The 11,668-nt window shown below is 41.1% G+C and overlaps 1 protein-coding gene across 2 annotated transcripts; it reads right to left on the bottom strand.

Annotated features, from left to right (window-relative positions):
• Positions 1-522: 522 nt before the first annotated feature.
• nxf1a (nuclear RNA export factor 1a) lies at positions 523-11,265 on the bottom strand. Of its 2 annotated transcripts, XM_086221771.1 has the most exons (23): positions 11,147-11,265; positions 10,852-10,918; positions 9,662-9,721; positions 9,069-9,264; positions 8,150-8,321; positions 7,974-8,057; positions 7,700-7,804; positions 7,389-7,469; positions 7,076-7,145; positions 6,885-6,973; positions 6,681-6,788; positions 6,460-6,569; positions 3,837-3,873; positions 2,822-2,890; positions 2,606-2,661; positions 2,284-2,391; positions 2,064-2,122; positions 1,851-1,966; positions 1,712-1,754; positions 1,543-1,621; positions 1,042-1,224; positions 895-955; positions 523-806 (listed from the first exon to the last, which is right to left on the bottom strand). In XM_086221771.1, exons 1-23 carry the CDS (start codon positions 11,198-11,200, stop codon positions 768-770), a joined length of 2,046 nt encoding a protein of 681 aa, XP_086077897.1. In that variant the 5' UTR covers positions 11,201-11,265; the 3' UTR covers positions 523-767. The 2 variants fall into 2 exon arrangements, with proteins under 2 accessions (XP_086077897.1, XP_086077898.1); XM_086221772.1 differs by lacking the exons at positions 9,662-9,721; positions 10,852-10,918; positions 11,147-11,265 and adding exons at positions 9,790-10,026; positions 10,134-10,148.
• Between the last annotated feature and the right edge of the window lie 403 nt (positions 11,266-11,668).

The raw sequence follows: 11,668 nt of genomic DNA, 5'->3' as shown, positions 1-11,668 counted from the left end.
CTTAAACATTGGATTTAAATGTAATTATGGTACTAACAATTACCATAAATTGGGGGGGAAAAAACTAAACCAATTTGATATCAACCCCAAAACCTTTTATCAGCAAATAAGACTTTCAGAAAATCTTTATTTAACATACACAGTCAACCTCTGACTATTTTTGGCTGCTGTGAATTTCTGTCGGGGCTTATTACCCTCCTGATAGGATGGCTCATACATACTGGTTTTTGCTGTAATCGTACTGGTAATATGATAACTTCTTACAGCAACAAACCAACTCCACCTTTCAACCTACCGGACTGGTTATGATCTGCAAAAGCGTCAAGCTCAATGCTTCAACAGTTTTAACATACGGCGAATTAAAACAAACACAAAAGACTTCAAAGCCTATTTTTAACATCAACTTTCCTAGTCATGAATAAACTTTTACACACATCATATACATAGTGGCTAAAAGGTACATTTATTTACAGTGTGACATTCTTTATTGTTTTACAACATATCAAGATGAACAACTTAAAATACTGGCCACATTTCTTTATTACTATTAAATCAAAGTGAAGTCTATACAAACGACTCAAAATAAAAAATTGTATCTACAGTTTTTGGGTCAAACATTTGTGACATTTGGCTGCTAAAACAAACATCGCTAGACAAATGTTGTCTTGATCTACATCCATTTGAATAAAACAAAAAGGCAAACAAAATGATAAAATAATCCATAAATAAAATTACTGCAATTTTATTTCACGCAGGCATTTCAACTTTTATTTAATGAATGCAACATCGGGTATTTTTCCTTCCGTCTGGAAATAGAAAAGATAACAAAGCATGTTAGTAACTTCCTGAAACAATCAATTGCATATGTCTGAATAAGAAAATAACCAGTCTTACCTTCAACTGAGTGAATATTACTCCCGCTCGATTGAAATCCCACTCATTGTCTTGCAGACATCTGAGAAATTCAATATTGAAATATTTTAGAGTTGAAGTTATTTCATACAAAAACAGCCAGGATACACACAATACTTTCAAACTTACTTTTGGGACCATTCCAGGTTCATGCCAGATTTCAGGGAAAAGGCTGTGAGCATCTCCTGCTGCGATGCGGTGAGGGTGGGGACGGGGCTGGAAGAAGGAGTTGGAGCTGGAGCTACAAAGGCCCGGCGGATCTCCTCTGTTGTAGCCATCCGGATGAAAAGCTGGTCGTTCACGATACACAAACTATGGCAAAGAAAGGAGAGCGTGAACAAACAATCTGGTCGGACTGTTCCAGGTATTTCAGGGAGAACTGGATTTGATCTTAATTCTGTTGGCTAGTTCCCAACATTTCCTTCAATGTTACATGTGCTGCCCAACAAGTAACAAAGCACACACAATAAAACAACTTGTCAAAATGGGAATTTGTTTCAGTTAGCAGACATTTGACAGACATTTTTTTTCCACCCCTGATATCAAAGAAGATACACGTTTGCTCCAATTTCAACTCAATTTCTTAAACAACTGATATTAAGAAGAGTTTCGAAAAGCAAAGGGACTTACCCAGAATTCCCAGCAGGTACTGTGATGAAAACCCGAGAGAAGGCCATGGTGGAGTCTCTGGATTTACCATCAACAGCGACTGAGAGACAAATGGGCAACACAGTAAACACCACGAGTGTGGCAGTGGACGACAATAAGATTGACCTGACATAAAAAAAGATGAATTTACCTTCTTTGAAGACCCCACTCACTGTGAAGGATAGTAGTGTGTTCTGTAAATCGGAGAAAAAAAAAAAAGACAAGATTAATAGATTATGCCCAGTAGGAGTTGTAGCTACTACTGACTAGGACAATAACCGTGGACTCACTGTGCAGGTGTTTACGTCAACGGTGAAGGAGGCGATGTCGTGCTGTGTTTTGGGCAGCTCATTGAGGAATGCCACCACATTCAGTCGCGTGTGCTTCAGCAGTTTAAACCGTATTGCTGACAGTAGCAAGTTTCAGAGAGGAAAACAAAATTTTAAAAACCCTGCAACAATTAATAACACACAGTAGGTCAACGGCTAAATAGATGGACTCACTAGAGTCTTTGATCCTCTTCAGGTTTCGAGTGTCTTTGTGATATTCCCCCAGACTCGACCTGAACACCAGAGCAGAGGAACATGGAGACAATGCTGAGACTTAAGATGGGAGGAGTCTTAAATGTGATCAAGGATAAAAATCAGCAAATGAAGGAGACTATAATCTATGCATTTAATACAGTTGTACGTAGAAGTAAACATCTCTGTGTCCATATATTACCTCGAGGGATTCTGGGTGGAGTATGGTGTAGTGAGCGATAAAGATGCTCCATCATGGTAAGCATCCAGGAGAGGCTGTCTGTCCCCCGAGTCATATATACTGTAGTACCTGCAACAGTCACATGAGTTGGTTTGCTGCGAGTCCTGAGATTCTCTCTTGCTCATAGTGCAGGTTAAGCACCGACAGATTACCATAATAAACTGATTAACTCCCAATTAACTAGTGCAACTTTCTGAAAATGTGGTTTAAGTTTTCGGAACCCTTTGATGGAAACCCGAAGACTGGTTGAGATATTAAAAAAGGCAAAAAAGTAGACACTCACTGTTGCAAAAATCGAAGAATGAGAGCTTTGATTTCATCGGATCCAAAACAGCTGCCCTGGATAGTTCAATGAGACATTAATCAGGTAAATAAATCAGATCAACCTAAGATGATGTATCATGAAATGACCACAATGGAACAGTACTTGTAATGTCAAATACACCAGAAGTTTCAGTTTGATTAAATTGTGTTTAATCGCATGAGGTAAAAGCACTACCTTGCAGGGGGGCATAGTGGTGGGTGATTCCACATCAAACCCAATAGGTGGAGGAAGGTCATGCCCATCCTAAAAACAAAAGAAACATCACCATTGGCTGAACTTTTAGACCTGTAGGGTTTTATACAACCAAATACTTCTGATGTATTTACAGATGTTATGTAATCATCAAATTCAAATGTACAGATCACAGGGGGAAATTCTGCAATAATTCTTGATGGGTTAGGTTGCATCGTTGTGCAATTCCTTAGTTAGGGCATCAGTACAATACTCTAGGGAGACAATAAGATAAGATACTCGGGAAATTCTATTATTACAGCAGCATGGGGGGGAAAGAAAGACAGACAGTATAAAATAATTTACAGGATAAGTATACATACACAACTGCTTTGTTTTATATTACACATATGGATGACGTATTGCATGACAAAGCTCAGTGCTAAAATAAAAAGACTAATAATTTGAAGTGACGGACATCAGCTTGGCCAACATCCTCCTGTCCTCTACTTCCTCTACGGAATCCAGAGGACAGTCCAGAACAGAGCTGGCCCTTCTCACCAGCTTATTCAACCTGATTCTATCCCTCTTGGTGCTGCGCATCCCCAACAGACCACTGCAGATGCCACTCCAGTGTCATAAAAAGGCCCTCAGCAGAGTCCTGCACACTCCAACCGTAGTCTCTTCAGTAGGTGGAGGCGACTCTGGCCCCTCTTGAACAGGATGTGTATTTGTAGACCAGTTTTCCACGATTTCAATGTTTGTTCCCTGGATGTTCACCTGTGTGGTCAGTGGGGGTTTCCTCCAGAAATTCATCGCCATTTTTTTGTCTTGCTGGTATTGATTTGGAGGTGGTTTCACCCACACCAGTCAACAAAAGCAGTGAGTGTACACGGTTGTCTTTGAAAAGCAACTGCATTTCAGTTTGCATTTGTCTTCAAGGTGAGTTGGTTCCAAACACTGTCATACCAGACCAAACAGAGAAGAGGATGACTGCAACATGAGAGGAGATACTTGCCAGTTTGAGGAGCCGGGGAAACCTCTGGCGCACAGCACTGGTATAGGAACAAAAACCAAGAGCAATAAAGTTATCATCCCAAACTGACACACACACACACACACAAACACAACAAATGACTTTGGTTACTCCAGATACTCCCATCTTTCACAAGTTCTGACCCAATGAATGTCACCATGTGCCTTTCACAGAATTTCAGAAGGATTCTGTTGTTGCTAGCATTAGCCCTGGGTCAGAGTAAACATTCTCAAACCAGTTTGATATTAGACCAAGTGGTATCACTAATAGTTTAACCATACAGCACCCACTACAAAGTGAAGCTACATTTGGCTTTGCTGTAAACTGACATGGAAAGTCTCCCATTTTACAACAAACTTTTCACTGAAGACAGCTGCTGCATCTTTGTCAAAAGACTAAACACTTGGAACTTATGAAGTGGCATTTCTGCGGCACGTGCATTTGCTCCCACACCCCAAACCAGATATCACCCCAGCATTGTTTGGGAGAATTACAAAATCATACAAAGTCTCAAACAAGCATAGCACAGGATTTATCGCCAATTGCAAATCCACAACTAAATGTATTGGCATTGTCTTTTCCTCCCTTAGATAAATGCTGTGACTTTTCGCCAAACCCGAGGTGTACTTACCAGAAGGTATACTCACCCTCTCCCTCAATATGGAGATATACACAGATCTGACATGGGAAAGCATCATTAACACTCTTTTTGAAGTGCACACAAACACACACAAACACACAGCGGCCCATAGTCTGGAAGAGTGCACTGGAGACCAGCAGATATGCCCATTCTGTATCAGTAAAACAAATAAGTTATGCAGTGCTGGGAGAGAGGCGATTACTGCCAGCGTTCTTCTTAATGTCTCATCCGATAGCTGGCGAAGATACTAGAGAACAGATGAGTATATAATCCAAAAAATAAATCAGGTTTAAGAAATGAATCACATAAACGTGATGATATCAAGTAGTCCAACAACCAGGGAGTACGTTGGAGTCTGAGCCAATTGTTATCAGCAAAGGAAGAGAACCTGAGAAAAGAGATAGACCACAAGGACAGGCGGTCTCAGAGGAAGCTGGACCCAGCTCCCACTGCTCATCCTATAGCCTTCCCCTGCTGAGGCAAAGCAGCACGTTACATTCTCAAGGTGCCGCCACCAATTGTGGGATGGGTCTATTGTGCTAGCACTGATAGGACTTGGTCTACACCCTTGATTCATAAACTTGATTTGAGTCCAGTCCTCTGGTTACAGAGGAATTAAGAGACATGAATAAATTGGTACCCTACACTGTACTATTTAATATTTGAGCTTTTTGTACTGGTCATAGCCATCAGCAAGTTGGAAGAGGAGGTTTTCACTTTTTTTCCCCATATGACAAATTTCAGGCAAAACTGAACTTCAATTTTGAGTTCAGGACACATTTCCCTCCAAGGTAAGTTAAAGGTATTCGCCAAACTCTTTCCCGTGTATTCACAGAAGAGCAGAGGCCTGTTTAGGCGGAGGAGAACCAACTGAGTGGAAGAGTCAGGCTGCATTTTCTTGGGCTCATCATTGGTCATTGATGACACATATCCCTCGCCACTTCAGCCCAACGGCTTTTCCTGTGCAGTCCCACGTTTTCCGTTTCTACTTGTTGTAACATCCGTGAGGCAGCGCTCACAGGGACTGAGGCTGAGTAATCGTGACTGTGCCTGCCTTAGGTTGTCCCAAAGTTTCAAGGTGGGATCTTACCCGTCATGGGCTATCCAGCCTTCCATACCCGCCTAATACAGGCAGCCAAGTGGGCAATGATATTAGTGGAGGGGAAGATATATCACTGGCGGTGCGTTCACTTTTTATCCATACATTTGTCATGACAACTGTGGACTGCTCTCTCTTCAATACAAACAACCTACTCTGTTGTACAGTACTGCTCAATACTGTTATTTATATGCATTTTCGATTGAGATTTTTGATCGGACAATTTACACTCAATTATGTTAGAGGGCAACCATGTGAAATGCCCCGTCGAGAAAACTACCGTCTGCTCTTGGAGTTCTTCTCATCAGCAGTATGATGGTGATTTGCTGCAGTTTAAGGGTCGACTAATCAGGCAGCAGGGAGTGCTGGGTAAAGCATCACTGAGGACCTCGAAGCAGATAAGATCACAAAATGAGCATCCCTGGAAAGCTGGCAGAGAGAGAAAGGGTGTGCAAAATTTGGAGAATTTAAGCAAGCTGAAAAGGATTTGGGACTGCATCATGGTGATCTCTAGCAGAAACTTTTGGAAGTAAGAAATGCTTAGTTTGCAGTACAAAGAAGTGTTAATCATCAGGTAGCAAGAAACACCCTGTGTAGAAAATGAAAGGAGAGGAATCAGTGGACTGAATACACACAAATAGTCACAGGAAGTAGGAGGGCTCTGGTCAGTCCACATGATCATCCTGAGCTGTGGAGGAACGGTAACTGCGCAGGTATCACTGTTGATCTTTGCAGCACGCTTCTGCTCTTATCAGAGACTATATTCCTGGAAACGCCAGTCGCTCGCACGCACACACACAATCATACCACTGTGTGCCATTCACAAAAACTCTTTTTTTTTTTACCCTACCATGTAACTGACTGACCTGATGTATGAGGCCTGGTCCTTGAAGAGGTCACACAAGGGGTTCCTGTTCAGCCACAGCTCCACCAGTTTCAGGCCTTTCACCTTGTCCAGTTCCCGGTCTGACTTCAGCTGAACAACAGTTGGGTGAGTGCAAATGTAACATTAAATCAACCCTCATACATTTGATTAAAAAAAATAATTAATTTAAAAAAAAAAGAAGGTCCAAGCACCAAGTCTCACCTCATTGTGGGAAAGGTTGAGGGTTTTCAGATTAGGCACTTTGGTAACCAACTCGGAAAGTTCATCCAGTTTGTGAATACGGTTGTTACTCAGGTTCAAACCTGCCAGCTAAGAAGACAAGAACAGACTGAAGTGAGCACAATATGTAGTGAGCACAATATGTTTGAGCCTTGTTGCTTCATCAGACTGATATAGTAAAGTTACCTCTGGAATGTTTTCTTCAATAATCTTGATGACAGCTTCCATATTTGTCTTCCTATTCAGAATGACTTCAACGTTTTGGGACACCAGGTCTGTCATAATAAATACCAACATGGAAGTGTTACAAAAATACAAATCCAAGCACGAACGCACAAATGATTCTGATTGTGAAAGCATTGAGGTAGTAAACTCACCAGGGTCTGTCCGGATGTTGTTCAAGTCCAGTGCCTGCTGCGAGCCATCGAAACGTTTGGCCATGCATTGCTGTGAAGGACACGAGGCGGCTCATTAGAACAGCTCATTTGTAACTTTGACGAATTAACAATTACTTTCTTTTCCATCATAGCAACTTGTCTTGTCTAGACAAGTGTATATGCAGCTGATTTATGTTACATAGACCATCCAATATTGCAGTTTATGCAAAATAACCCGAGACTGATTTGCATGATAATTCTCTTTGATCAACCATCAACATCCCTCCAGAGTTTTGTACGTTCTCTCGCTCACCTTCAGGTGCTCCAAATGTTCAGGCTTCAGATCAGACAGGAGGAAGGCTGGTGGAGCACTGGGGTTGACATGCACCTCCACCTTGAGTCAATAAATGTCAGATTGGTACATAAAGAAATAGAATAAGAGATTTAATTACAGTGCTACCTATACACAGGCATTTTTTTTGTTGACAAGGTAGTGATAATCATGAAAAAGTTGACAAAATAAAAGCCTACTTCTTATCTCAAGCATTATTTGACATTACAGGAGAGAGTTGATCGCTCAGGGTATCACAGTCCTGATTCCTGTTTTGCAGGTTTATTTCATACCTTGTAACCGTCGGTGTCTGTGATCTTGTGAGAGCATTTATGCAAAGCGTTGGCTGCTGTTGAATCGTCCACATAGAAATGGACCCTGTTGTGGTCAACGTGGTACTGCGTAGATAAAGGAGCGACATATACATAATTTGAAAATATTGTCCACACACACTTTCACTTTTGTCAAAGCCTAAGAAATGTACCAACAGATAGTAACTGTGGCTATTATGACTCTACAATTCTAAAACTGGCAATCACTGATATAAATAAAACGGATGAGCCTCACATTAACAGGTGTGTAAGGTACTGCACAGATGTTCTGAAGAGCTGTCAACAACCATCTCTTGTCATATTTTCTTCCGTGTGGTATCTGTTCCAACGGATGAGAAAATGAAATATGATTATAACAATACAGTAGAAAAAGTATGGATGCCCTTTGTTGACTGATGTCCTAATACGCACCGTTACTTTGTACCAGCCTGATCGGTTCCTCCCAGCTCCTCCACTGGCTCCCCCTCCACTTCTATCTGCTCCTCGAAAGGCCCCTCCTCCTCTCCCACCTCCTCCTTTGCCTTGCCGTCTGTCTCTGTCGATCCGCCCATCTCCTTTGCGAGAGGATCTTCCATAGGGATTGCTGAGACAAACGAGATGAGCTTACCCCCTTGCGCTTATTTTTCATTACAAAAAACATCTTTTTACAATTTCAAGTATTGTTGCTGTGTTTCAAAGTTTGTTATGGCACTAATTATCCACTTTTAAACATAACCAGCAAATCCTAAGGGGATATGGTTTCTTGTCTTTTACATATTGGTGGGCTTTAACATTCCCTGTGACTTCTCACCAATTATCATTCCTTTAAGTGGGTGACATAGATCCAAAACACACAAATTAAAGCTTCTTTGCATGACCCTGATTTATTTACTCCTTAAACACCTTACCCCATAAACACCGCCCAAATAATCATCGGCTGCCCTCTGCCCACCTTGGAACACATCTCCTCATCCTACTGCCTCAGGAGAACCAAGGCCATCACAGCTGAGGCCATCTTTTTTCTATATTTTTACTGTTCTCAAATTGCTTACAGTTTATTTTTATTTCTTGTATCTTCTTGTATGTGCATTCTGTGGCGCACGGTGGCTCTGGTAGAGCGCTCCTTTTAACTATATTCACTGTAGCCCACCCCCCCCCCATACAGCGACAATAAAGGATTCTGATTCTGACCTTGATAAAAAATATGAGAGAGCTGAGGTGCTCTTGAAAATGGAGTTTGTTTGGTAGCCCATCAATTACATCCACTTAAAGGACTTCTGAAGACCAGGTCAAACTTGGGACAGAGTGTCAAACTTTGTATGAGCAAATGCAGGCCATCAGCAACACTCACAATCGGTTATGGGAACTGTCCTGAGAGTTGTCACTCATGGATACATCACCATCAGCATCTTCAAGCCTGGACCGTGGTCCAGGACCACCAAAACCTCCACGTTGGCGGTCCCTGCGAGATCTGTCAAATGGCCGACCCTTGTGAGGACCCCGCCCTTTACGGTTGCGAAACTGTGGTGCAGTTCTGTCATCATGCTCTGATAAAAGGTAACACAGCACATCACATGGATGATGTATTAAAAAAAAAAAAGTCAAAAAAAATTGAGTGCTGTGGAACCAGAGGTTATCGGAAGATTTTAAAAAATGTAAAAATGAAATATTCATGTAATTTTCTTGTTTAATACTACACTTACTTTGAGTGTATACATATACACACACTTACATACAATACATACATACATACATACCAAGAACAAAATAGAAAAATACGGCCTCATTACAATGCATCGGCTGTTAAAATAGTTGAGGTATAACTGTAAAACTCGCCCTGTTGCTACACTGATAAGTTGATTCTGAAAACGACAGTATTCCGACAGTTGAAGAAGTTTTAAGGAACAGAAAAATATCTCCACGAAGCCCTAAACATAATTTTACCTCCTGGAACCATTGTATCAGGACCTCTGACCTCTCTGTTCACCAAAAAGTCCTCACGATCTGAGGAAAAACGATACAAATAGGACAAAACATGTGCGGTTAATGATGGAGTAAAACGGCTTCCTTACCGTAGTAATGACCGCCATCCGCCATATTTCTGCTGTAGTGTAAGATTAAAAAAACACAATCTTGTGTGTGTTGGCGAAAATATACATCCACAGGAGCTCACTTCGCTTATCTCGAAACACAAAGGCTGGACTGTGGAACACTACAATGGTCCAAGTCCGTCCAACAACCCGAGGACGACGTGCCCACACGAAGGGATCTTTAACTGTGCTAGCCGCCTGGCTAGCTAGCTGCTCCGACTGTGCGTTGGGAAGAAAACGGAAGTACAGCTTAAATATCAGTTATGCTTCCGGAGCACGAAGATGCGGCGCAAACCGCAAATAATAGAAAACTCTGTGGAGAGTACCTTCCTTTTTTCGGAGTTTGTTAAGAGTACAAAAAAGAAAAGCAAAAGTGAGGTCTTATGGCTGTATCCAACCACCAAGTTCCAAATTTATAGACACACAAGTCCTTTTACGGTTTAAAACAACAACTGACGTCACTGCGATTCCAAACTACGAAATGCTGACGTGAAACAAAGACAAATGAGCGGACTTTTCTAAAGCGACTTCTTTTTAACATTGAACGACATTATTTTACTTTGGGAGCACCTAAATTGAGGAAAACAAAAAGGCAAATAAGCAAGAAGAAAATGTTAGGATTGTCAATCACACATCTTATGTTTTTGTGTCCAACTTTTAATTAGGGTTAAGCAATATTCATTAAGATCCCAATAAGCTGAAGCAAACCATGTGTTGATTATGACCATATATCTTTGTCTCTATGTTCTCACATTATTCATTTTAAACTTTCAATGGAGTTATATGACTATAATTCATATACTGATAACAGTTGACAACCCCTTTATAAAAAAAACACACACACACCAGAAATTCACTTTTGTAGAGTTGAAACGATTGTGTATGTTTTACGATTATTTTTGTTATCGCTCTACATGAGATTATCTTAAAATATCTGACATTTACAGCTGTGACAATCCGTCCCCAGTGTTGGAGCATGGAGAACTTTATGGCTCAGTGCCCTTGACCATGTTAGGATGCTAACGAAATGAAACACAAACTTACCGCGATTCATCACCATGGTCACCCTAAGGTTGGGGTAATGTCTTCGAAATAAGGTCGGTTTGTCCATCTAGAACCGCTCGTCGACCACAGGCAACCCCAGGCATAGTATTGCACATGAGAAAAAAATACATATAAAAAAGGAAAGTAAACACTAAAACCGACCTGTTGAGCATCCACAACTATGTCAGGTAGGCTAGCTAATAAGCTAGCTGTTAGCGTTAGCATGCCTCAAATCACACGGGACACGTCAAATCTGACAGTTTCAACCATCGTGTCCATTCTGTAATTTTCTTACCGTGCAATGTGAGAACAGAAGATGGGAGAAATTCCCATCAACTTTGTTGTGCATTAGCTTAAATTGCGTTGTCCCGCTCTTCGTTCTCCAGCAGGTTCACCAGTATGGCGCCACCTGCTGACCCGTTTGGAGCAGTTAGTACCCCCCCCCAGACAAACAAGTCTTGTCTAACATCTACTATTTCCAACATTAACAAGAAAAGTTTCAGTGTATTTTAACTTTCAATGAGCCATTCTAATCACGCCATTATGAAAGCGCTGCTGTTGAAGCATTTTAAAGTTCATTTTGTGGTGGCAGCAGTGAGTAATGACTGGGAAACATATCAATGTATTGATACGGTGATACGTCATCAACTCTGTGACTTTAATGAGTCCCAGGTATTATGACCTTCTTGGAAAAGTTTCTGTTTTTTCTTCTTTTTTTAACAGCATCCACATCATGTGGTCCCGTGAAGGAGAGATGACGAATGTATTTATTTATTATTTCAGGACAATGCACATAGATGAACATATATAAAAGTAC

This window comes from Aulostomus chinensis, chromosome 13 (assembly GCF_037954235.1).
Source record: "Aulostomus chinensis isolate RoL2024-O1b breed Wild chromosome 13, RoL_Achi_v1.0, whole genome shotgun sequence".
Lineage (NCBI taxonomy): Eukaryota > Metazoa > Chordata > Actinopteri > Syngnathiformes > Aulostomidae > Aulostomus > Aulostomus chinensis.
Note: the sequence above shows the minus strand (reverse complement) of the source record. Positions and strands in the feature narration are given on the sequence as shown.

Coding starts and splice junctions, on each gene's coding strand:
- nxf1a (XM_086221771.1), bottom strand. CDS start 11,200: ATGCACAACAAAGTTGATGGGAATTTCTCCCATCTTCTGTTCTCACAT. Junction 7,470..7,699: donor CAGACACCGACGGTTACAAG/GTATGAAATAAA, acceptor TATTGACTCAAG/GTGGAGGTGCATGTCAACCC. Junction 2,123..2,283: donor TCCACCCAGAATCCCTCGAG/GTAATATATGGA, acceptor TCTGGTGTTCAG/GTCGAGTCTGGGGGAATATC.